This window comes from Scheffersomyces xylosifermentans (genome assembly GCF_036884685.1).
Source record: "Scheffersomyces xylosifermentans strain CBS 12540 chromosome Unknown RJT20scaffold_6, whole genome shotgun sequence".
In the NCBI taxonomy this organism is placed as follows: Eukaryota; Fungi; Ascomycota; class Pichiomycetes; order Serinales; family Debaryomycetaceae; genus Scheffersomyces; species Scheffersomyces xylosifermentans.
In genome coordinates, this window is record NW_027042944.1 from 1 (window position 1) to 25345 (window position 25345).

The window sequence follows — 25345 nt, forward strand, 5'->3', positions numbered from 1 at the left end:
ACCGCAGCATTGTCGTAGAAGACCCGTACCGCAGCATTGTCGTAGAAGACCCGTACCGCAGCATTGTCGTAGAAGACCCGTACCGCAGCATTGTCGTAGAAGACCCGTACCGCAGCATTGTCGTAGAAGACCCGTACCGCAGCATTGTCGTAGAAGACCCGTACCGCAGCATTGTCGTAGAAGACCCGTACCGCAGCATTGTCGTAGAAGACCCGTACCGCAGCATTGTCGTAGAAGACCCGTACCGCAGCATTGTCGTAGAAGACCCGTACCGCAGCATTGTCGTAGAAGACCCGTACCGCAGCATTGTCGTAGAAGACCCGTACCGCAGCATTGTCGTAGAAGACCCGTACCGCAGCATTGTCGTAGAAGACCCGTACCGCAGCATTGTCGTAGAAGACCCGTACCGCAGCATTGTCGTAGAAGACCCGTACCGCAGCATTGTCGTAGAAGACCCGTACCGCAGCATTGTCGTAGAAGACCCGTACCGCAGCATTGTCGTAGAAGACCCGTACCGCAGCATTGTCGTAGAAGACCCGTACCGCAGCATTGTCGTAGAAGACCCGTACCGCAGCATTGTCGTAGAAGACCCGTACCGCAGCATTGTCGTAGAAGACCCGTACCGCAGCATTGTCGTAGAAGACCCGTACCGCAGCATTGTCGTAGAAGACCCGTACCGCAGCATTGTCGTAGAAGACCCGTACCGCAGCATTGTCGTAGAAGACCCGTACCGCAGCATTGTCGTAGAAGACCCGTACCGCAGCATTGTCGTAGAAGACCCGTACCGCAGCATTGTCGTAGAAGACCCGTACCGCAGCATTGTCGTAGAAGACCCGTACCGCAGCATTGTCGTAGAAGACCCGTACCGCAGCATTGTCGTAGAAGACCCGTACCGCAGCATTGTCGTAGAAGACCCGTACCGCAGCATTGTCGTAGAAGACCCGTACCGCAGCATTGTCTACGGAAGCTCGTTTCCGGGTTTAGCCTATATGCGAAACGACCACCCATACAGCGAAGACCCGTACCGCAGTACCGCCGCTCATTAATGGCTTCATTCCAGATCAATGGAGCTTGTTTTAAACAATAAATAGAATTGTTCAACTTGCAAACAAAGTCAAGACGCTTTGTGTCCTGATAGCCAATGGGCTGCCTCACATAAATTACAGAATCCTTGATAACTTTCTTGTGTTATTCCTTGAGCAGCTTCTCTGATTCTAGAACTGTAGCCCCTGACAAGCACTAAGTTGAATTCCAGTTGTGGGAGAGGAAACGAATATATAAAGAAGTAATTAAATGTGTATTCACTTCCTTGTTAAACCTACTATTGTTCTATATGGATTTTAGCTTGGAGTACAATTGACGGCATTAAAAACTATAGAAATTGCCAGTCACGAGTATCATTAAGGAAGCAACTCTGTCAGACGCCATATAGGATACGAAAGATATATTGAAAGTAACTTGTTGAGTAATTATATAGTTAGAAATGAAAATGAGATGTAGCGGCTGTGACCACTTGCTTTACTGTCAATGCAGCTGGAATTTGAACCCATTATTGCCGTTGAAGGCTTATCAGGATCTTAAGTTTCTCTACAACTTCTGGGTCAATTCAGGAACAACTTCTGTTAAATCGGCAACTAAACCAATGTCTGCTACATTGAAAATAGGAGCCTCTGGATCTTTGTTTATGGCAACAATGGTTTTGGAGTCCTTCATACCAGCCAAATGCTGGATAGCACCTGAGATACCGATTGCGATATACAAATCAGGAGCAACGATCTTACCGGTTTGACCAACTTGTAATGAGTTGTCACAGAAGCCAGAGTCAACAGCTGCTCTGGAGGCACCAACAGCTGCGTTCAACTTGGTAGCCAAAGGCTCAATGAGCGCTTCAAAAGTTTCCTTGTTTTTTAAACCACGGCCACCGGCAACAACTTTACCAGCAGATCCCAATTCTGGTCTCTCAGATGTAACTAAATCTTCAGATACGAACTCAGTTCTGTTGCCAGAAGCATTACTAGCAGTATATTCCTCCAATGGTGCTGGAGCGTCACGTGATAATGGAGCCGGAGCGAAAGCGGAGGCTCTTACGGAAGTCAAGATCAACTTGTCGTTGGACTTAACTGTGGACAAGGCATTACCAGCATAAATTGGTCTGACGAAAGTGTCCTCAGACTCCACCTTGACGATGTCCGAAATAGGTTGGGCATCAACTAAAGCTCCAACTCTTGGTAATACCGACTTACCCACGGCAGACGCAGGAATCACGAAATGAGTGTAAGTGTTGGTGTCTAAGAGTTCCTTAATTAAAGGAGACAATTCCTCAGCCAAGTAGTGGTCGTACTGGTCGCCTTTAGCGAGTATTATCTTTGATATACCGTCAACTTTAGCAACGTCGGAAGCAATTACAGCTCCATGTGGACCTGCAATTAATGCAGTAATAGGCTTGCCGATAGCCTTAGCAGCAGTCACTGAGGACAAAGAGGCAGGAGAGATCTTGGCTCCGGACGACTCAATGAAAGCAAGAGTTTCCAAGCGAGTTATAGAGGTCGAGAAGAGTCTCTTGGTAATAGTAGAACAAAGCATTTTCCTATTCTGTTGGTTCTTAACAAGCAACTACTTCAATGATCATGACTCTAAAAGAGTTGTCAGAAGTCAATTTTTCAGTGGGTGAAAATTTGGCGATAGTGAGGTCACGTGACGTGACTCCGGTTCGGGGTTGCAACTGTACATTGTGTAGAGGAGTAGAGGATGGACTTGAAAGATGATAAGGCAGGATTGCTTTGGCACGAAGTGTAAGTTGGGGGTAAATGGGAAAAGATACGCTGGTATTGAGGGGATCTATTTTGGATCTTTTTGATGAAATTAAGTGGAATCTGAGTGAGCGACAGTAAAGGCGTTCTTCATTTTGCAATCGCGTAGAAATAAGTAGACAGTAGGTTTAAGCTGTGTGGTTAGTTGGGAACCATAAGCAGTAGGTAGAAAACTATTGATCTCTTCTAGGTAGATTATAACTTGTATCTAATTTTTTTATTTATGGAGAAATTATAAATGACTGGTGATATGTTTCTCGACGATACGATACATGTTGTCTGTATTTCCTATTATTTTAACAATTTCTTAGAAATTATCAATTAATTGAGAAGTAGTTGGCCTTCAACTTTCCCACAAAACTCTCCAATTATTCATTCCAATGTAAGCGAAATAGGTACAATCACTTACATCATAGCTAAGTCCTTTTGTTTGAAGCTCTCTCAAGCATTGCAGTGTGTCTTTCTTCGTGGCACCAGATCTACTTCACAGCTGATAATTGAAACAATATAATATTACTGTACGCTTACGGAGTTATAAAATCATGTTTTTAAAGATAAGTCGGCTTTGTCAACTACAATACGTGGAGAAACTCAGTTTCCATTTTACAGCCGATGTAGATATCTAACCGGTCCAGACCCCTTCTCGGTAGGCTGCGAAATTCATTTACCGAGGTGAAGCACTTACGAAGAGACTCAATTGACCAACAGCCAGTACCTGCCTTCAGGAGGTCAAATCATAGGCAATAAGGGGTGTTGTCAACTCTAATTAATTTCTTGATGAATTACGATAAAGGGGTCTGTCTATACATCTAAAACAGACGCTACAACCAACTGCCCTACGTCAACGTCAAATAAATAAGAATGTAGTAGACGAACTGGACTAATGTGATTCGAGGCAGTATGCCTCCTTAAAGCTTCTGCCGAAATGCTGAATTGGAGTATATCAATGTCCAAACAGGTACATTACTTGACCATTTACTCAAGAGGGGAATTTCTATGATCTTTGGCTACGGGGACTCTAGAAGTTTTCAGATTCAAAGCCATGGCAAACACAATTCTTTGGGATTCCAAACTTACCAAAACAAAATGACCTCCCACCTTTCTAGAACTTACAAAGACTACAACCATTTCCTTCAAGCTTCTCTATATGAAATACAATTTCTTGGGGTCTTGTATAAGTTAGCATAATTTTCACGTTCTACTGATAACGATTAGCTTGGCTATAGGAAATCAATCGCTTTTGTGGCACAGCACAGCACCCTTAACTTTAAGAACTCCCTTAAACCTTCTATGAATCGTAGGTAGCAATCATAAGCTCGGTACAGACACACCAACCCAAGAACTACTCTTCCACTAACCCCCATATACTTGCTGTAAGGCTCAATTATTCCTCATCCTCAATCCCTCTACTAAGCCTGCCCACGCGTTCCACCGAGTCCAAGCTGACAGCGATAGAGGAAACAGCTATCACAGGAAGCCCAGACAGTGTGGAGAAGATTACGGTATACAACACAAGACGACACCAAACTCAACAACGACACCACGACATAATACATAAAACACGACTATCACCGACTTCTAAATACACTACCACTCAACGGCGATTACGTACCGGGTCATGGATGGTGTCACGAAAGACCATACGAATTAAGCAGTGCCAAGAAACACCGAAATAATGTTACTGTTCGTTGTGGAGACGTTTGGGGAGTACAATTACGAGATTTAGTAGTAACTACACTTTACTACCCATCACTTCCCAATTACGACAACTACGAAACTGTTGTTCTCCACCAGGTCTCCGCTGTTAACCGTATCATCCACCACCGCCACAACCCGGATTTTTATTGCAACCTTAAAGACGTCACTACGTCATTCCATCACTATTTCTGTGCTGCTGAGATTCCCATCTCCACGGCTGGTGCTGCCGGGGAGGTATTGCCGGGCTCCTCAGACTCCAAACCGAGAGTCACTAGCGGTTAACCGTGCCGTGCTGTCAAAAGCTTAAGCTTCACGTGGTATGGTATATGTCTCGCTAATTTCCCACTAAATTGTCACTAATTCAGTGTTCTTTTAATCAATGCTCGGCACCGTTGCTTCTGATAGTTTTTAGTTATAGTATTCGAGGGTATTGACTGTTGAGTGTTTACTATTGACTGTTGGCTATTGGCTATTGAGTGTTGCACGTAATGCCGTCATTTGCTAATCTACTAATCTACTAATCTACTAATCTTCTCATTTATGCACTGTGATATAATCACAGTTGACATTGGATATGCTTATACCAAAAGTTTGTTGTTTCTTCTGTGTCTTCTTTTTTTATATTTTATGATAAATTCTTTCGTCAGATCAGCTTCCATTGTTCCCTAATTATTACTTTGCTACACCCCCCTGGTTGTGGAAAAGTAGAGGGAAGAAATGTGTCACTGCGAAACGGGAAAGAGATTTAGCGAGAGTTTGACACAGTTATTTGGACAAGAATGACGGCAGCGAGTGTGAGTAAGAGTGCTATTGACGGTGCTGCTAGCGATGAGGACTTTCTAGGGTGTTAGTGAGAAATTCAATAAGGCTTTAGAGGCAGCGTAGAGTCAAAAATAGAAACAATACAAATACAAATAGGAATGACTAAGGAAAGATCGGTGATTGGCAGGATCGGTTTCACTCACTTTGAACTGAACTGGGGGAATAACTCACATAACGAACGAGCTCTCATCAGCTACCCCATGAACCTCAAGCCTTATTTTCTCTGTCTCTCATTCTCTCACAGTCTCTCACGCTCACTCTGTCGCATCTTTCGGCACTTCCTTACTTCCCTCATTCTCATCCCATTGACGTCATACTCACTCACTCACTCACTCACTCACTTAATCACACACACACACTCTCTCTTACTCTCTCTCACTAAACTCGCACTGACACCCATTCAACCCCCACCAACTCATTGACCCCACCGCCTTCTTCCTCTGCCTCTGCCTCTGCCTCTGCCTCACCTCTCACTAAATTCTCACTAATTCCTCCCACCAGAACGATCGGTACTCCACAAAACGTCTTTTTCTGTTACTAACTTTTTGCTTCTCTTGTTTTTACAACCATCACAGTGACGCCGAAGAAACAACAAACAAGTAACAAGAGGAAGAAAGAAGAGGAAGAAGGTACTCACACACTCACACAGTAGACAATAGCATCAACTGACTTGTTTTTTAGCGCCATTTCCATCCTTCAAACTCACTCCTCACTCCTCTCGCTGGTTCTGGTTGTCATTCCCACCAGTTTCATACAACCAAAACCTCATATCTCTTCCACCATCATATCCATAACAATAGTAACAATCCAGTTGTCACAGAACTTCGTCATTTTTCTCATTACATGGACGCATACTCCTTCTACCAATAACCCTCAGCATTCATGTCAAGATCAGGCCCTTCTCCGCTGAGACGCTCTCTCCAGTCTCCGCCAAAGTCGGTCCTAGATAAGTCCAGGCGTATGGCCAGCCCCAGCCCCAGCATCCGTCATATCTCCAGCAGAAGAGTAAACCCGCTAGAACGACAGTCTCTCATAGATCGAGAACACGGTGATAATGACTACCAGTCAATAAACAATAATGTCAGTAATAACAATCACAATAATACTGCAAGTGTAGCGTTTGGCCCTCAAAACCACTGGAACCCACGCCAAGTGATCCCAGAATACCTTCAGTCCGGTAATAGCAATGCAGTCAGAAGAGATACGGCAGACGTCGAGTCAATAGTGTACCGAAGTACTCCAATAGTCCACCAGTCAAGCAATTTGCACTATGTAGAACCTGCTTCAGATAACTCGGGAACTCCAGAATTCGCTCCAAATGACTATATTCCAGCATCCACCCAGAACCTCGAAGAACTTGAATGGAGCGATATTCTTCCCTACTACTTGCCATGCTTGTCATGGATTAAAGAGTACTGTTTTGACTACTTCCTTGGAGATTTGGTTGGAGGATTAACCTTAGTTTTCTTCCAGCTTCCGCTCTCGCTTTCCTACGCTACATCGTTGGCCCATGTCCCCGTTGTTTCGGGGTTGCTTTCGCTCGGAATTTCACCTTTGATCTACATGGTCTTTGGCAGCGTACCACAGATGGTAGTTGGCCCAGAAGGACCAATATCGCTCATTGTAGGCCAGGCAGTGGAACCCTTGTTGCACCACGCCAAAAAGAAGAATCTAGACCCATTGGAATACGTCGTGGCCATTACTTTTGTTAGTGGAGCGAGTCTTTTAGGGTTCGGATTGGGAAGATTTGGGTTCTTAGATAATGTTTTATCTGCTTCGTTATTGAAAGGGTTCATAAGCGGAGTTGGTATCGTCATGGTTATCAATGCGTCAGTAGTAGTGTTGGGATTGGAAGATATACTTAAGGAGATATCAGCAGATCCTAAAGAAATGGATATCCATTCTCCTTTCGACAAGGTCTGTTTCATTCTTCAACACTACAAAGAGCTCAATCCACTTAGTTTCAAAATCAGTATTATTGGATTCATAATAATCATGTCACTTAGGATTTTCAAGAAATATGCTGCCAAAAGACAAGGCAGATGGATGAAAAAGGCTGTGTATATTCCAGAGATCCTCTTAGTTGTCAGTATCTCAACTATCCTTTGCTCTAAGTTTCGCTGGGACTTGGAGGGAATTGAGATCATTGGAAAGGTTAAAAATGACGGGGTTATCAAGTTGCACAACCCGTTTTCCGCCAGTATTTGGCCTTTGTACAAAACATTGAGCACTTCTGGATTTCTTTGTGCAATGTTGGGATTCTTTGAATCTACTACAGCTTCAAAGTCCCTTGGTTCTACCTATGACCTACCAATATCGTCTAATAGAGAGTTGGTAGCACTTGGATCCATTAATGTTGTTGTTTCAATGTTTGGTGGCTTGCCTTCCTTTGGAGGATATGGTAGAAGTAAGATTAACGCCATGTCAGCAAAATCTACCATGCTGGGTGGTATTATGGGCCTTTGTACTTTGTTCACTATTTCGTTTTTGCTCGACTACCTTTACTTTGTGCCAGAGTGTATGCTAAGTGTGATTACTGCAGTTATCGGAATTCTGTTGATAGAGGAAGCTCCGTATGAATTGTATTTCCACTGGCAAAGTGGAGGATATAACGAACTTGGAACATTTGGTGCTACAGTAATCACTACATTGTTTTTTTCAATGGAAGGTGGAATTGCTGTTGGGTTGATTTACCTGTTGATTCGTGTGATTAGGCATTCAGCGGAATCAAGAATTCAGATTTTGGGTAGATTCCCAGGGTCGAATACATTCCTTGATGCTGATATTCCAGACGCCTCCTTGCTTCACCGCAGATTACCAGACAGTTTAGAAGCAAATACTGGGCTTGGATCCACATATGAGCCCACCGAGAAGCCATATGGAAGCACCCATTTGAATTTCTTTGCAGATGATAACTTTACACACTTAAACACGCATGTTCTCGAGGAAATTGAGGGCTGCTTGATTATCAAGATCCCGGAACCGCTCACATTCACTAATAGCAGCGATTTGAGGTCCAGACTTAAGCGTGTGGAGATGTATGGTTCAACGAAGGCACACCCAGCACTGAAGAGAAGTAGAGCACCATCTATGAATAAGTACATGATCTTCGACTTGCATGGAATGTCTGAAATCGACTCGTCAGCAGCCAAAATCCTTGATGAGTTACTTCAAGGCTACAGGTCCAGGAATATCCGCTCATTCTTTGTGCGTGTTAGCAAGAGTGCAAGGTTAAGAAAAAGATTGCATGATACCGGTATTGTGAAGCTCCTTATTCAAGACTTGGAAGATCTCAAATACTTCGATGCACAGAAGAGATTGGCATTTACGAGGTTGAGAAGAAGACTAAGCAACACCGTGTCATCGGACTTAGACATAGAAGATGACGAGGATGTCATTCCAATCAATTTAGACGAATCTGCAGAGATATACGATTTGATTGAGAATCACGAAGAGCCTTATTTCGATCATATTAGCGACGCATTGAAAGTGATTGATTTTTATGAGGTGAATGAATCGACAAGATCCAATGATTTCCTTGAGATTGAAGAGATGGAGCGTCGTTCCAGTCTTCCGGACGATATCTTGGTATAATGCATAAAAAAGTGTAGACCTGTTAGAATTATTTATTATATTTATTAATTAATCATTATTTATTGACAGTTCTCTGAAAATGTAGCGAAGACAAGGGGAGACAGGGGTGTTGGTGGTAGTCAAAGACAGATCATGGAGTGAAAAAGAGACTCATAATGCCTCTATTATATCTTCCCATATGAAAATATGTATCCTTTGTAGTTTCCTTTAAAAAGAAGAGCCTTCTAGTATATAGCCAAAGACATTAGAGTGCCCTATTGTTATTCTCATCCTCTTGTACCATATCATGGGATAACACAGCATCCTTCAGATTTTGCACCCAAAAAGGCGCATTCCCAATAAAGTGTAACTTAACGCCATTTTAAAGACCGGTTCTGTGCGATTTCAGCCAGAACACTGCTTCCGATCTACCTTATCCAAAGCCTTATATATTTTAACTTCCACTACCAACTCAATGTGCTTTATAAAATATATCACTATAAGAAACACATCCACTACTTATTCACTCTCATCATCTGTCATACAAAAGGGATGCAATTTGCTGGTTTAAATAGCATTAGTTTGTATTATTGCTTCTATTTTAATTGAAATGGTAATATAAGAATTTAGTTTGAATGAATGGTTATAAAATATAATAAATTGTAATAAAAGGGGTAGGACAAGTAAAAGATTAAATTGAGATACGGAGATATTAATAATGATCTATACCTGATAAATTAGGAAGAGTTATAGCTACGTTTAGTGCCATATTAATTTTATTAATTTTTAACTATTTTATTAATTTTACCTATTACTGAAAGATCAGTAGAGGAAGTATAACTATTATTAAAGTAGCTTAAAGTAAACATGAAGTTTTTAAATTAAACAAAACCAACCCTCTGCCATCAGTAAAGCCTGCTACTGAACCTTCTCACTACTACCACCACTTACTACCACCACTCACTGGCCTCCACCAGTTGCCCCCACCAACCAGAACGACATTTTTTTGCAAACTCATTCATCAACACATCCATACCGCAATACGCACTCCCAAAAGCTGCCAAAAAAATCGACAACGAAAAAAAATCGAAATCTGAAAAAGTCAACTTTTAAACGCCTAAAAGAATGGTGTTTTCTTTGTTTGATTCATAGATATTGGGTGTTATAGATACAGTTAAGATGGCGTCTGCAGCAGGATTCGTTCCCGAAACGGACGATAATGGCCAATCGGAACTTACCATCAAGGAAGAATACCAATTATGGAGAAAAAACTGTCGTTACATGTATGAGTTTGTGTCTGAAACCGCGTTGACTTGGCCATCGTTGACCATCCAATGGTTGCCGGAATACAAGGAAGAAGATGGAATTATCAGCTCCAAATTGCTATTAGGAACACACACGTCGGGAGAGGACTCCAATTACTTGAAAGTAGCCTCCACCGAGCTCCCTTCGTCTTCGAATTCGGCTGGTGAAAGTGCCAAAAAGGCGACTTCAAGAATCAAAATCGTAAAGAAACTCGAAAACAAGTTCGAAATCAACCGTGCTAGATATATGCCTCAAGACTCCACCACTGTGGCTACTATCAACGGAGAGGGAGAAATAGATATTTACGATCTCAACAAAGAAGACAAGAAACCCTTGTTGCACATTACTCCCCATGAAAGCAATGGTTATGGGTTGTCATGGAATTCTCATAAAAAGGGTTACTTATTGTCTTCTTCCGATGACCAATCGATCGTGTTAACTGACATAAACCGTGAAACTGCAAAGCACACGCAAGTATTCAAAAATACTTCACACAGCGATATCGTAAACGATGTCAAATGGCACAATCTAGATGAGAACTTGTTTGCATCTGTATCGGACGACAAATACGCTTATATCTTTGATCTCAGAACTCCAGAGAAGCCAGTTTCTAGATACTATAGCGAAGAGTCGAAGGGAATTAATGCTGTAGCATTCTCTCCATTTTCCAAGTATTTGCTTGCTATTGGTAACACAAACTCCAATATCAACCTCTTAGACTTGAGAAAGTTCACCAACAATGAAAAAAGTACGGAAGGCTTGCTACACACTATGATGGGACACTCGGAATCCATCACAACATTGGAATTTTCTCCTCACAGAGATGGAATTGTAGCTTCTGGAGCGCAGGATCGCCGGTTGATCATCTGGGACTTATTCAAAATTGGAGAAGAGCAACAACAGGAAGATGCGGAGGATGGTTGTCCTGAGCTTTTCATGATGCATGCTGGACATACAGGAGCTGTTACAGACTTGAGTTGGTGCCCATATAAGGATTGGACCATCGGATCTGTAGCAGATGATAATATTGTACACCTCTGGGAGGTCGGAAAGAGCTTGCTCAACGCCGACAATTCGTCTGAGATCAGAGATAGCGATTTGGAGTAAGAGCTACGTCTCTTACTATTTGTATACTAGAAATAGAGCGAAGAGCATTTATTGAGTTGCCCATTTTGTGAGGTAGCCCAAGATGTTCTACCGTATGTAAAACTATGAAGAAACTAAATGGTTCTTTTATAGCAGTGGAAAAAGGATAGAAACAAGAGATAAGACTTTCTGCCCAGAGGTGTGAGTGGGGAATCAAATTACGGTTATGTAGCTGTGATGAAATAGCTGCTTTTTGAAAGCTTGACACTCAATGTAGCACAGGGCGCTAAAAGAGGTTAGAGTAACCCCCAATTGCCTCACATTATTTAGGACTATTTTCATTATTCTTATTCTTAATCCCCGACCACATATATTATCTGTAGCCAGCCATTGTTTTATATATATTTTATTTAACTTGGCTTTCTTTGTAACTATGGGACAATGAAGTAGAACACTACAATTTGCCCGTAACTCGCGTCTCTCTATCAAATTAAATCCTTAGTACTCGCCAAATGGATGGGTTTTATATTATATCTACCCAGAATTATTAAGACTTTTCACATCATATAACTGCCCTGTTATCGAGCACAGCACAGGTAAACCTTTCACCATTTGCCATTACCCTTTTACCACTCCCCAATTCCCTTCCCCACCACTTCCTCCACCACCTCCTCCTCTTATCATATTTTTGCAATCCTTTCCAACCTGCTGGATGTTGCTGCTTTAATGAATTACCGCATTCGGAAATGCTCTGCATTATCAGGCCGATCATTCCACACCATTTTTTAGCGAAATCATGTCAAATTTCTCCAGAACCCAGAACAAAAAACCATAAACCATAAAACAATCACTTCTACCTCCAAAAGAAGTTAATCTCCCCATTATCTCTTCCTGTCTCTGCCTCTCACCTCCATTTCTCCATCATTTCTCCCTTCTCCCTTCTCCATTTTCCAAGACCCTCTCTCTCCAGCACACACACACCACCAGCTCACCACCTTAAAAAAAACTAATGTCGTGTGATTTTGTCTGTGATTTTGTCATTTTGTCACTTTCTCATTTTATCATTTTTCACTCTAAAAATGTCGCGCTTTGGCCACCTCTTTTTATTTGTAAGACTTTTTTGAACCTTCACATTTTAATGTTTTGAAGTTATTCATAACTAAGACCCGTTAAAACATCGGTGATTATCTCTCTGGACCATAGCTGGAACTGAGTATTTCTGAATCCTCAAACATCACCACGAAGTCGACATTCCGTTTCGTGCAATTTTCACCCTAAAAAACCGGTTTTTTTATACTTCCGCTGGGCTTTTACCTTGGACCTTCGTTTAGTATCCAAATTGTCCTATACCTCTCTCTAGATCTTCACGGGTTCATCGAGAAATCCGCTTTGGCTCGCCCAAAAAATCCGGGATATTGATACTAGCAGTGCTTTCCAAGAATTATGTCTGATTTTCCTCCAAATTTGTCCATCCGTCCCTTGACCATCGAGGATATCGACCAGTGCATTGCATTGGAATCAAAGGGCTTTGAAGAAAACGAACGCTGTTCCCCCGAAAAGTTCAAGTACAGATTGACCGTTTGTCCTGAATTGTGCTCTGGCTTGTTCATCAGAGACTATGAATACAAGTACAATGCTATTAATTTGCCAGAAGTGGCCGACAAGTTGAGCAAGGAGAACAACTATAGCGAAGGCGCCAACGAACAAGAAGACACTGATCTCGACGAGTTACCATCCAAGACTTCAGTCACCAAGGAGACCTTGGTTGGACACATAATTGCTACCAAAATTCTGAGTCAAACCATCACAAATGCCTCCATGGAGTTGCCTTCTTCTTCCGACCCAGCAACCGGCCACATCGAAGGCTCCAGAGTGGTGGGTATCCATTCTTTGGTGATAGATCCAGAATGGCAAGGAAAGAACTTGGGAACGTTGTTAATGCATGACTACATCCAGAAGTTGTCTAATCAAGACTTGGGAGACAAGGTCGTGATCATAGCCCACAAGGAGTTGATACCCTTCTACGAAAAGATTGGATTCAACAACTTGGGCGAGAGCGATTGCAAATTCGCCGGCTCGTCTTGGTACGACTTAGCCATCGACTTGATTGCCGAAGAGGACATTTAAGCACGAACAGGAGGCGCTAGCATGGGTTCAATTGGACATGTCTGTCCGCTTGGACTCCGCTGTCTTGTAAATACTATTTGACGGTATGCTTCGGCATAGCCATGACTACATTACTATTTTCACGGTTGGGGTTCTTGTTTTGTCTTATACGTTGCTGTTTATAGCTAAATTCATACATGTATATGTATCTAGAGTAATACTACGTAATGGAAAAGATACTTTATTCAACGGCGAGTTCAGAGAAGAATGTAGGATTTCCGTATGGAATGAATTAGCTTGGTAATAGAGCACAATGAGGTAATAAGTACACAGTCAAAGCAACAAATAACGGTATTAATCCACTCAAAAGCGGATTTTCAGTTACTTCCCAAGCTAACAGACAATATTCCCCGTTTTCTACAAATTGCCATAAGTTTTCTCCACATAACCACCACCATTTATCCCATCATATAATACATAGACATTATACTTCTATATAATCTATTCCGACCATTTCGAGGATAGCATTAATATATTCCGACTCTTCCGATCAAAAATACATAGACTCGCATCACGTGATTTTCTACAAAGCAAATAACCAAAGCGCCCATTGTCCCTAACAAAAGATATGGTTCTTCTTTGCTTTTTCTTATCGGTAAGTTAGGGAATTGCTTGCTGAGATAGTACTATATCGAGATAATTGCTGCTACAATATGGTTGCTGTTCCCGAGCCGATAAAACGGGTTTTTGATACGTTTCCATTGACTACTTATAGTCCAATACAGAGTACTACTCCAGGTAATGAATTGTCTATTGAGCAGAATAAGTACTACTTTGAAGGTGAAAGATCGGATGCTTCCTTCTGTTTGGGAGTTCACAATGTTATAAAATTGGATTCAAATGACAAAAAACTGCGGTTTATCCCCAGTGATCCCGTTTCATTGGGCTCTTCTTTGATTCTTTGCTATAAGAACAACCTCAAATTGCCGACAACAGATTCCAAGGAATTGCAGCATTCTAGTGGAAATTCGATGTTAAAACTCTCGTTCCATGCTGCTCCGGATAGACAGTTGCCTATTTTTCTTGTAGACGACGAAAAGTCCAACAGAACCGTGAAAACAGCCTCAGCAATCAAAGATGCCTTTGTTAATCAAGACGTCAACAAGAATGAAGATTTTAACGTAGAGCAATTGATTCTTAGCAATTGGATCGATACCAAGCTCTTTGATTTGTGGATATTGTGCTTGTTAAACGAGGAGATTCAACATATAGATAAGTTGTTCAACTTGGATTCTGAACTCATGAAAGATCCGGTTCCTCTGTACTTGCTTATCAGAAATCTCTATCATGAGATACCAAATTGGCAGGCTTTCAATACTAGAAACCCCAATTTGTTTAACCACGATCCAAGTGAATACGCCAAGAATGCCATTGCATCTACAACGATAGCGACCAAGCATTTATCCAGTTACTACGACTTACAACTAAAGGAATTAGAGAACGACCTTCCTCTTTGGATCGAATTCTTGAAGACAGACGTTTTGAAAAATTCTAAAGCAGAGAATATCCTACTTTTCAAACTAGTTGGTTTCGTGGTGAGTATAGACCAGTTATTAACTGGCACTAAGCTTCATGAAGTCATCAACCAAGCTCCAGAATTCGTAAATGCTTGTATTAAAGTGGTTGAGAACTTCTAAGTTACTGTGTTTATTTATTGTCTGGTCATCAGTTTCATCACAAGAGGATTCAGCACCTCTGCCATATTTGTATATAGTTTTCCTCCAAGAATAGGAGACCTCCATCACATGGCTTGCTACTCAAGTCTTTAATACATACCCAAGTATCATTCTTCTTTCGGATACTAATAGCCCATTGGTTCTTGTCATCGCTATGATCCAATTCAGATCCTGTAATCAATTCATGCTTGATAGTCGAGATAAGTTTGTAGTTCAAAGCTCCTTCAGCTCCTTCAGTGTATGGGGCCATATCAATTGTATCAGGAAATTGCACAACCGTTGGATTTCCTCTGGTGCTTCCTTCTTTCTCTAGTCCTCTATCAATGTGTAGAAAGAGGAACTCAGGAAGTGGCGACAAGAGCTTATATGATTTCAATTCTGAGCTTGAAGTCTGCAGTGTTTGAACGCCATTATACTTCTGCAAAAGCTCTAAGATAGATATCTCCTGGATCTTACTCACATCCATAAACAACGGCGTAGAAGGCAAATCAAGGGTAAGAACCCAGAAGTTCAGCTCTACTTCTTTGGCTGACTCGTTTTCTGGTATGAACTCAACTTTACTATCTGCTTCCTTGGTTCGTATTGGAACTGTCTTGATTCGTATCTGTCCTCTAATGGCTTTACTTAGGACAGTTTGTGATTTCTTGCTAGCCTTAGCTTGCTGTACATGTAAGTTGTTTAATAACCACACTAATAGTTTCTTCGGAGATACTTGAGTTGTGATAGGAAACTGCTTTTTACTCTCGGAGTATAGACATTGAAGGAATTCATGGGGAGAAACATGAGCTCTGTATAAGTGACTAGACCATAACTTCCTTACCAATGCTCCAAACTTGCTATTCAACTCGGATTTTCTGGCTATACGTTCACTCAACAGTTCATCGTATGACAATCTCAAGTACCAATTCCGTATTGGTTCTATATGACTTAAAGCTTGTATTATTACATTGGAATAGTCATTGGCCGAGATGTTATTCAAGCCAACATATCCAACTTCATAGGGATCATGGTTAAGATCAAATGCTGATTCTGGCAACTTCTGGACCAATTCTTTGGAATATTTTGGATTAAGGAAGTTGGTTATGTCCCTTAAGGACTTGAGTGCCTTTGGTGATATAATTTCATAGTTTTCTGGAAGTACGTAGTACTTCTCGGTGTGCAAGTTGATGTAAACATGGTGGTTATTCTGAAGCGAATGCACATAAGCTGGTGACGACTTTGAACGTCCCTGGAAGTACTTTCCACATACCAAACAGCAATAGACATTATTATTAGCAAGAGTCACCAGACATATCTTTTCAAAGTCGAAATCTAGTATTTGACGGTTTATTGTCTCTAGATAATGGGTTGAATTGTCATTAGACTCCTCGGTTGCCGGCAGTTCCTGAGATCCTATCCTAGCACCATCCTTACTGGCAAGCATATAATCTGGAATCTCGAATTCCTCATCACTTACATCACTCTCAATGGTCTTGTTCTCATCACCAATAGAAGCATAGTCATCGGCCAATTTCTGTCTTTTAACAGCACGAATTTCCTGGTTTTCGTTACTCATTCTATATCATTAGTGTTATATCCTGCTTATCCTCGGCGGAATTCTCATATACACATTTATTTACAATTCAACAGTAAAAAACAACAAAGAAGAACATTCATTAACAGTGCATTTTCGTTATCACCAAATTTTTCAATGACGTAATTTTTCATTTTGCGACCATTTTGCAGTGGGATGGTTATTGCAATAGGTTTTTGGTGGTGATGAAGATGAAAAATGTAGTGATATGGGATGAAGGAGGTGTATAGAGTGGTGGATATTCCAATTGGGCAAAAATCTGGGTAAAAATCGACTTGGAAGTGACTACTATATCGTTGTAGATCGGTATATGTAGGGGAAATGAATGGTTCTATTTATTGCACTTTTATATCTATAGAAGCCGTTATTCTTTTTACTTCCTTTCTACTTGATTAAATATTTGTATAGATTACACATCTCAGCAATGATATGACTAGAAAAGATTTTGCATTAAATACCACTGACTCTACAAGTTTACCCCCACTACAGCCAACTACCATGATTATATTTATATTTATTCAAATGCTCTACCACTATACTTCCTACTGGATCGCAAGAGCATTGATATTGCTGGTCAATAACGTCGTGATGTTTTCCTCGATTAACTTCTCCGCCGTGTCCGATAAATGCTTCTTTGGATCCTGCTTACCAACGTATCTTGTCTTCAATTGCTCCTCCAGCAACTCCTTCTCCTCTTGCACACGCTGGTTGTATAATTCAGCAATCTTCACCATCTTCTCTGTATTCTCCAAATTTTCATGCTCCTTGTGGTTGTATTCCACCAGCTTCAAGCCCGATTGCCAGTTCTTCTTGTGCAAGTTCAACAACATGTTGGTCTCATATGACGTCTTGTGGTAGTCTATGTTCAAAGAATAGTAGTGACGGTTCAATCCGTGGATCAAAGCCTGGATGGAAGGCTTGTTCAAGTGACCAACATTGGAGGTGGTTTGACGGGGTTCTTGGCCCATCATCAAAGTGGTGGTATCAATAGTTCTGAATGCATCTATAACGACCTTACCTTTAACGGATTGAATAGGGTCTATGACTACAGCTACAGCTCTCTTGTTCAATTGCTCAAACGATTGCTGAGTATTGACATCGACGGATGACAACCAACATCCAAAACCCGGATGCGAGTGGTACCATCCCACAACCATCTGATCACGTCCCGTTTGCCTTAACATATCCATCATCTTGGTCTGGAACACATCGTCCACGGCTTCAACAGAAACACCAGTACCAGACTGAGGCATGGCAAACACGTCAATTACATGAATAGTGAACTCATCGACGAATTCTCCAAGCATTAACCCCATAACTTCCATGGGGACACCGGCACGTCCATGTTTCAACATTTTCAACAATGCCAATGACGATATATACACCGTTTCGGCGTTATCTATAGCTGGTCCATCACTTTGCGGAGGAGCAGCGCCTCCAAGCCCAGTTCCTGAGCCCAACAATCTCTGTAATCGTTCCATTTTCGAGTATTATGTAAAGGTACTTCCTACAACACTAGATATCTATTCAGCGATCTCAATATCCTCCGAATTGACCTCTAAATCGCTAAAAACATCAACCAAACAAGGTGATAAAATCACTTTGAAATCGGAAAGTGGCGACTTTTGGGTGAGTCAGGTCACGTGATGGGAGAAATTGAGTCACGTGATTGTATTTGTATGGTAGTTGGAGGGTGTCCCTGGGGTGGGTTGCGGTAGGTTAAATGGGGTGAAAATTGGATGGTTAAAATCAGGGAGGTTGTAGGAGCGTGATAATGTGTCCAGATAGAGGTTTAAAGGTCTTTCGATGGTAATTGATACACCCTAAAAAGTGGTGATATAAGGGTACGGCATATAATCTATAGGTGATTAATGGGCGATGGTATTTTGAGAGTGTATATAAGTAAATAATGTCGTCAGTAGTAGATTTATAGTAATGGAATAGGTTAGGTAGCTGAGGGAGGTGTTATACTAAGAATAAGAGATAGTTACATTACGACAGGAGTAACTGAGAGTATGACAAGACGAGGTGATGCTGGAAGAAAGAAATAGATAAAATATTGATGAGCATGGTAATTGAAAGTTTCTATTGGAGTTCTTTGCGAGAAGCCTTTGAATGTCAATGAATATGAGACTCAGATTCACCAGGTCAATAGTTCACTAAGTGTGCTCTGCTGCTACTGGAGTGTATCCGTAGAAGACTAAATAATTATAATATCAATGCGTTTTTCATAACTACGTCAAATGTGTGATAGCAAGAAGCAACTTATCTCGTTCCTAAATGTCCTTCTCAACATAGTATTCATAGTCCACCTCTAATTGCAATCACATTTTTCATAGATTGCAAAATTAATCAAGTTGCAACTTTGCCGGAGGAATAGGAATATGGCTGCCAAATAAAAATGGAGAAATCCAAATTCTTTCATTTTATCGTCTACAAATTCTTCCCTTAACCCTGTACAAAGCTATTGTCAATAAAAATCGTTTCCGTATTCATCAGATTATGGTTATTGAAATACACCTGGCGCTAAGTATATATATCCCATAGAACTATGCCGGCCAGTTATTCTATCCATAACGTTTCAAACAAAACATAGTGTCAGTGGCATAATACACGTAGAAGACCTACGATGCTAGTCTCATACCACGGCATTCCCATAATACAACTGCCAATTGTAACATACAACAAATAGCATAGAACATACAAAATACAACATACAACATACACCATATGCCATATACCATATGCCATTCACCGTACACCATACACCATACACCATACACCATACAACATTGTAACACATACACAGCACAACGACGACATCTCACTCAACCGTTTTCTAATAAATGTCGCATTCCCATCCAAGCTTTTAAATGAGAGTACAACCTCCTGCAGATAATCACATACACGGCACTTTTCACCAGCGCTACCATACACACCAAAAGTGCCTTATACCGTCTGGCTGTGAATGTGATTAAATGATTTTGAAGTTCTTCTTCTTCTTCTTCTTTTTTCTCTTTTTGGGTCTTTCCTTTGTTTAATTGTTCAGTTGTTGAGTTGATGTTAGAATTCTGACACTTGTAACATTCTGCTACAGGAAATTTGAATAGAATTGGAACGCTACTTATACTCTCCCTAATCTCTCTCAGTATCATCCTCTCATCTTATCATGTCTGGTCCACCATCGCTCATCGGTAAGAAGTATCCTGCCAAGCAGCACGCCAGAAACGTCTACAACTACTTGGTTAAGAAGAACGAATCCACCAAGAACACTTCTTTCTTCGTCTCCGGCGAAGATTTGGAATTATACCTTTACTGTGACCAAACAAAGCCTATCAGACAGAACAGATACTTCTTCTACTTGTCTGGATGTGACATTCCAGGCTCTCATGTGTTATACAACACCGCCAAGGACCACCTCACACTTTACTTACCAAACATTGACTACGAAGACGTGATGTGGTCGGGACTTCCGTTGTCTTTAGAAGACGCTGCTAAGAAGTTCGATGCTGATGAGATCAAGTACGCTTCAGAATTGAAGACCGATTTGGAATTGGCCAACAAGGACAGTACGAAGATCTTCACCACCGATATCAACAAGTTCAACACCAAGTACAGCACATTCTTGGATGCTGGTGACAAGGACTTCTTCTACGCTTTAGACGAATCCCGTTTAATCAAGGATTGGTACGAGCTTGAGTTGATGAGACACGCCGCTAAGATCACCGACAAATGTCACTTGGCTGTTATGTCTGCTCTTCCAATCGAGACCAACGAGACTCACATCCATGCCGAGTTCATGTACCACGCATTGAGACAAGGATCCAAGTACCAGAGTTACGACCCTATCTGCTGTTCCGGAACCAGTTGTTCTACCTTGCATTATATCAAGAATGATGAGGAGATTACTCCAGAGAAGAGATCAGTGTTGATCGACGCTGGTGCTGAATGGAGCTGTTATGCCAGTGATGTGACCAGATGTTTCCCTGTCAACGGTGAATGGGCTAAGGAGCACCTTGAAATCTACAATGCCGTGTTGAAGATGCAACAAGTCACCATGAGTTTGATCAAGCCAGGCGCCAGCTGGGACGAGATCCACTTGGCCGCTCACAAGGTGTTGATTGAGGAGTTCTTGAAGTTGGGAATCTTCAAATCTGAATTCACGGTCGAGGAAATTTTCAAGTCCAAGGTCAGTGCCAGATTCTTCCCACACGGTTTAGGACACTTGCTTGGAATGGACACCCACGATGTTGGTGGATATCCAAACTACGAAGACCCAGATCCATTGTTGCAGTACTTGAGATTAAGAAGAAACTTGGAGAAGGGTATGGTATTGACTGATGAGCCAGGTATTTACTTCTCTCCATTCTTGTTGGAAGACACTTTGAAGGATCCAGCCAGAGTTAAGTATATCAATAAGGATGTTTTGGACAAATACTGGTACATTGGAGGAGTTAGAATTGAGGACGATTTAGTGATCACGGAAGATGGTTTTGAGAACTTGACCGGTATAACTTCAGACCCCGAGGAGATCTCCAAGATCGTCAAGGCTGGTCTTGCCAAGGGAACCGAGGGCTTCCATAATGTTGTATAGAGTATTTAATGTTTAATATTACGTGGAGATGATAATGTGCATTTGGGGGAGATATGTTTTAGAGGAATGGATTAGTTCTTGTAAATGAAAGGAATCAAAGGGAATCCTTTCTAAGGAAGTTTGGTTCTCCGAATGCTGAATACGATTTTGAAGAAGTGGGAGTGAATAAGCGGCATTCTTATTTCAGATTTATTGCCAATAATATTTGGTCGGTTATGTAAATTATATATATATATGGTTATTCTTATACTATTTGTCTTGCTAGCCACGGCATACCGACATATGCAAAGTATTGCTGCAAAATACTCCATCCTTGTACCGTACATCAGTAACAACGAAAACACATTGAAATAAAATTGCTGCAAAATAATATATTTACATTGACGACAACAGTTTACCATTCTTGAGCCCCATAATAGCATTGTCACTTGAACAGCATTATGGTAGAATATCCTTGTAACTGTTGAGAACACTCTTGAGCATTTTTTAGCTTGACACAAGGAAACTACTCCATGCGAACTCCATGCTGATCCCATGCTGATCCCATACTGACACTATGCTAACATCATAATGACACCATACTAACATTATACTAATACCCTACTGACACATCCTGTCAACAGTGCATACTGACTGACACATTCCATCGAAATGTGGCTACTGTAAGTGGGATCCACAAATGCTGGACTCACAAACAGTCAATTTAATCTAGTGGAAAGGAAAATAAATAAATAAATGCTAGGTACATACGAAATACATTTTAACTGAATGCCGAAGTGTAGCCAAGCAGTAGCTATTATCTATTCTACTTCTAAAACCACTCCTAATATGCTAAAACTATTCCAATTACGATCAATAGAACACTTCCACACCTTCAATTTCCATATTACTCACCCTAATCGGACCTATGCTACATTGTTAATGTTCTAACTTCTTACTTTTATACACTACGGTGAAATTGACTATCCAAGTATCACCATACCATCAATACCCCGTATTCTAATACTTGCTTTATCACTTCCACCATCATGGCTCTTCTTCTCATACTAAAGCATGGCGCTACCATATAACAGTATTACTCTTTTGCAGCCACTGCATTTCTTATACAACTCTACAACACTAAAGAACGATAACACCCGACAACAATACGACTCTAAAACGTTCGACAACATTCAACAACTTCATACAACACTGCAATTTCGTTCAACTCTATACAACTTCATACAACTTCAAATAACTCCATTCATACAACTCCATACAAAACTCTACACACTCACACTCAGCACACACACTTACACTTACTAATCTCTCAAACACCCATCACACTCACACTCTTCACACTCAATACAACTCTATACAACTTCACATAACTCTATACAACACTACTATTCATACAAAACGATAAACTTCATATAACTTCATGTAACTTCATATAACTTCATACAACACTCTCAACACTCAACACTCAACACTCAACACTCAACTCTCTGAACTCTCACATCACATTACACTCAATACACTTAAACTTAATACATACACCCCATCACTTAACACACTCTCTCACTTAACATACTCTCTTACTTAGCACTCTCTACACACTCTCACTTAACACACTCTCACTTAATACACTCTCTAACTTAACAAACTCTTACTAACACTCACTCCACTCTCTCTAACAATCACACATCTCACCACCCACCACGCTACCATGTCTCCCTTCCTCTTCCTCTCCTTCACTTCCCCATCTGATTACACCTGCACACCACCCACCTGCACACGCCCTCTGTGTCATTTTCCCACCTGCACTCCCACCCAACCGCACACAAAACAACCAAAAACTAGGGATGATAAAACTAACCGCCATCTTCTTTTCTTGTTCTTGGTTATCAATTGAATCAGCGGCTGAATCTACAATCATCGGAATCGCCCGCATATATCGTAACCACAACCGCCAGTATTCTCCAGACGCAACTCCCGCCGCGTTTGAGCCCCTATTCGTTGCGTTACTCGTTCCGTTCCGTTTATATATCCGTTGCTACCTGTCACAAACGTCGATCCATATCAACAGCGAGCTTGTCGTGTAATCCAGACAAAACAAAGGCAAAAAAACTCAACTTTTGGAGTACTCGTCTCATCTAGAACTGCTATATCACCACCAATCTCACAATGGATGAAAACTACGACGTCATTGTCCTCGGAACCGGTCTTACCGAGTGTGTCCTCTCCGGAATCCTCTCTGTCGAAGGAAAGAAGGTTCTCCACATCGACCGTCAAGACTTCTACGGTGGTGAATCCGCCTCGTTGAACTTGTCTCAGTTATACGGCAAATTCAAGCCAACCAGCCAGAAACCAGAGTTGCGTGGCCGTGACCGTGACTGGTGTGTGGACTTAATCCCTAAGTTCCTCATGGCTAACGGTGAATTGACCAACATCTTGGTCCACACAGATGTCACCAGATACATCGAATTCAAGCAAATCTCCGGAAGTTACGTGTACAGAGGCGGCAAGATTTCCAAGGTTCCAGCCAACGAGACCGAGGCCCTCAAATCTTCACTTATGGGTATCTTCGAAAAGAGAAGAATGAAGGGCTTTTTGGAATTCATCCAGAATTATGACGATGACGTTCCTTCCACACACCAAGGATTGAACTTGGACTCCAACACCATGGATGAAGTTTACAACTATTTCAGACTCGAAAGCGGAACTAAGGACTTCATTGGCCACGCCATGGCTCTCTGGTCTACTGATGACTACTTGAAAGAAGTGGCTCGTCCTACTTACGAAAGAATCATCTTATACGTCCAATCCGTTGCCAAGTACGGTAAATCGCCATATATCTATCCATTGTACGGTTTAGGTGAATTACCTCAAGGTTTTGCCCGTTTATCCGCCATTTATGGTGGTACCTACATGTTGGATACCCCAATTGATGAAGTTTTGTACAAAGAAGTTGATGGTGTGTCCAAATTCGATGGTGTCGTGACCAAGGAGGGTAAAGCAAAGGCCCCTATTGTGATCGCTGACCCAACATACTTCCCAGAAAAAGTGAAGAAGACCGGACAAAGAGTTATTAGAGCTATGTGTATCTTGGACCACACAATTCCAGGAACTAACGACTTGGACTCCATCCAAATCATCATTCCACAGAACCAAGTTGGTCGTAAGCACGATATCTACATTGCTGTCGTCTCTGATGTTCACTGTGTTGTTCCAAAGGGATACTACTTGGCAATTGTTTCCACTATCATCGAAACCGACTCTCCTCACGTTGAGTTGGAACCAGCTTTCAAGTTATTGGGCAGCAGAGTTGATACTTTAATGGGCATAGCTGATATCTACGAACCAATCAATGACGGTACTTCTGACGGTATCTACATTTCTAAGAGTTACGATGCTTCTTCGCACTTCGAGACTACCACTGACGACATCAAAGACTTGTACTTCCGTATTACTGGCAAGCCCTTGGTTTTAACAAAGAGACCAAATGCTGAGGAAGAGGAGGCCAATGCTGGTGTTGCTGCCTAAGGAGATTTGCTTTTCATGGGTAAAATAGCCAATTCTCCTTTGGGTGCAATGCAGCAGTGTAAACTTGAGAGCTTTACAACTTTGATCAGTTATTAATCGACAGGACACTATTGGGATGTGTTTGGGCTTTCGTGGGATTCTTGAGTTTTATAGGTATAGAATGTTGATCTTCCGATATACGAGGTAACAACCTACAAGCTACCATCTACAATCTATACAGAAGAATAAACATATACTATTAGCACGCCTGTTGTAGCTAGAGGACTCCTTTGGGAAACTGATTGATATGATGAGTTAAGAATCTTGGGATGATGTACGATTCATATGATCCATCCACAATCAACTGATGAATTGGAAAATAAATACTCTCTGTAACCGCCATGGATTCTCCTTTTATTTTTATTACTCATGGATCCTCCTCTTTGCATCTTACTCGTCGACTCTCCTCATACTTTCTTCTACTCTTGAAACTTCCTCTTCCTCCCAGTCATACTCTAAATCTATACTTCTTCGGTTA

The 25345-nt window shown here is 41.4% G+C and overlaps 10 protein-coding genes across 10 annotated transcripts; 7 read left to right on the forward strand and 3 right to left on the reverse strand. All coding sequences in view use genetic code 12, as the record gives it.

Annotated features, from left to right (window-relative positions):
• Positions 1-45: 45 nt before the first annotated feature.
• Positions 46-1046, forward strand: RJT20DRAFT_135935 (uncharacterized protein; the record flags this gene model as incomplete). Its single annotated transcript, XM_064918443.1, has 1 exon — positions 46-1046. A coding segment is annotated over one exon (1001 nt), but the record flags the coding sequence as incomplete, so codon positions are not given.
• Positions 1047-1117: 71 nt separating this feature from the next.
• Positions 1118-2701, reverse strand: RJT20DRAFT_129335 (uncharacterized protein). The gene has a single exon (XM_064917473.1). The coding sequence runs from the start codon at positions 2581-2583 to the stop codon at positions 1588-1590; it is 996 nt and encodes a 331-aa protein (XP_064772845.1). The 5' UTR covers positions 2584-2701; the 3' UTR covers positions 1118-1587.
• Positions 2702-6290: 3589 nt separating this feature from the next.
• On the forward strand, positions 6291-8924 carry RJT20DRAFT_98780 (uncharacterized protein; the record flags this gene model as incomplete). Its single annotated transcript, XM_064921739.1, has 2 exons — positions 6291-6443; positions 6504-8924. The coding sequence occupies 2 exons, from the start codon at positions 6291-6293 to the stop codon at positions 8922-8924; spliced, it is 2574 nt and encodes an 857-aa protein (XP_064772846.1).
• Positions 8925-10032: 1108 nt separating this feature from the next.
• HAT2 (Hat2p) lies at positions 10033-11683 on the forward strand. The gene has a single exon (XM_064917474.1). It carries the CDS (start codon positions 10083-10085, stop codon positions 11313-11315), a length of 1233 nt encoding a protein of 410 aa, XP_064772847.1. The 5' UTR covers positions 10033-10082; the 3' UTR covers positions 11316-11683.
• A 1054-nt stretch (positions 11684-12737) lies between these two features.
• RJT20DRAFT_135939 (polyamine acetyltransferase) lies at positions 12738-13421 on the forward strand (the record flags this gene model as incomplete). The annotated part of the gene is made up of 1 exon (XM_064918444.1): positions 12738-13421. The coding sequence occupies one exon, from the start codon at positions 12738-12740 to the stop codon at positions 13419-13421; it is 684 nt and encodes a 227-aa protein (XP_064772848.1).
• A 608-nt stretch (positions 13422-14029) lies between these two features.
• On the forward strand, positions 14030-15065 carry SAM35 (SAM complex subunit; the record flags this gene model as incomplete). The annotated part of the gene is made up of 2 exons (XM_064919127.1): positions 14030-14995; positions 15039-15065. The coding sequence occupies exons 1-2, from the start codon at positions 14114-14116 to the stop codon at positions 15063-15065; spliced, it is 909 nt and encodes a 302-aa protein (XP_064772849.1). The 5' UTR covers positions 14030-14113.
• A 56-nt stretch (positions 15066-15121) lies between these two features.
• RJT20DRAFT_51922 (ubiquitin specific protease) lies at positions 15122-16900 on the reverse strand. Its single transcript, XM_064920487.1, has one exon. It carries the CDS (start codon positions 16689-16691, stop codon positions 15147-15149), a length of 1545 nt encoding a protein of 514 aa, XP_064772850.1. The 5' UTR covers positions 16692-16900; the 3' UTR covers positions 15122-15146.
• RJT20DRAFT_129342 (proteasome regulatory particle lid subunit) lies at positions 16827-18273 on the reverse strand. The gene has a single exon (XM_064917475.1). The coding sequence runs from the start codon at positions 18188-18190 to the stop codon at positions 17252-17254; it is 939 nt and encodes a 312-aa protein (XP_064772851.1). The 5' UTR covers positions 18191-18273; the 3' UTR covers positions 16827-17251.
• Positions 18274-19687: 1414 nt separating this feature from the next.
• RJT20DRAFT_51928 (putative Xaa-Pro dipeptidase) lies at positions 19688-21358 on the forward strand. The gene has a single exon (XM_064920488.1). The coding sequence runs from the start codon at positions 19879-19881 to the stop codon at positions 21301-21303; it is 1425 nt and encodes a 474-aa protein (XP_064772852.1). The 5' UTR covers positions 19688-19878; the 3' UTR covers positions 21304-21358.
• A 1823-nt stretch (positions 21359-23181) lies between these two features.
• On the forward strand, positions 23182-25001 carry GDI1 (Gdi1p). The gene has a single exon (XM_064920489.1). It carries the CDS (start codon positions 23470-23472, stop codon positions 24826-24828), a length of 1359 nt encoding a protein of 452 aa, XP_064772853.1. The 5' UTR covers positions 23182-23469; the 3' UTR covers positions 24829-25001.
• Positions 25002-25345: the final 344 nt, after the last annotated feature.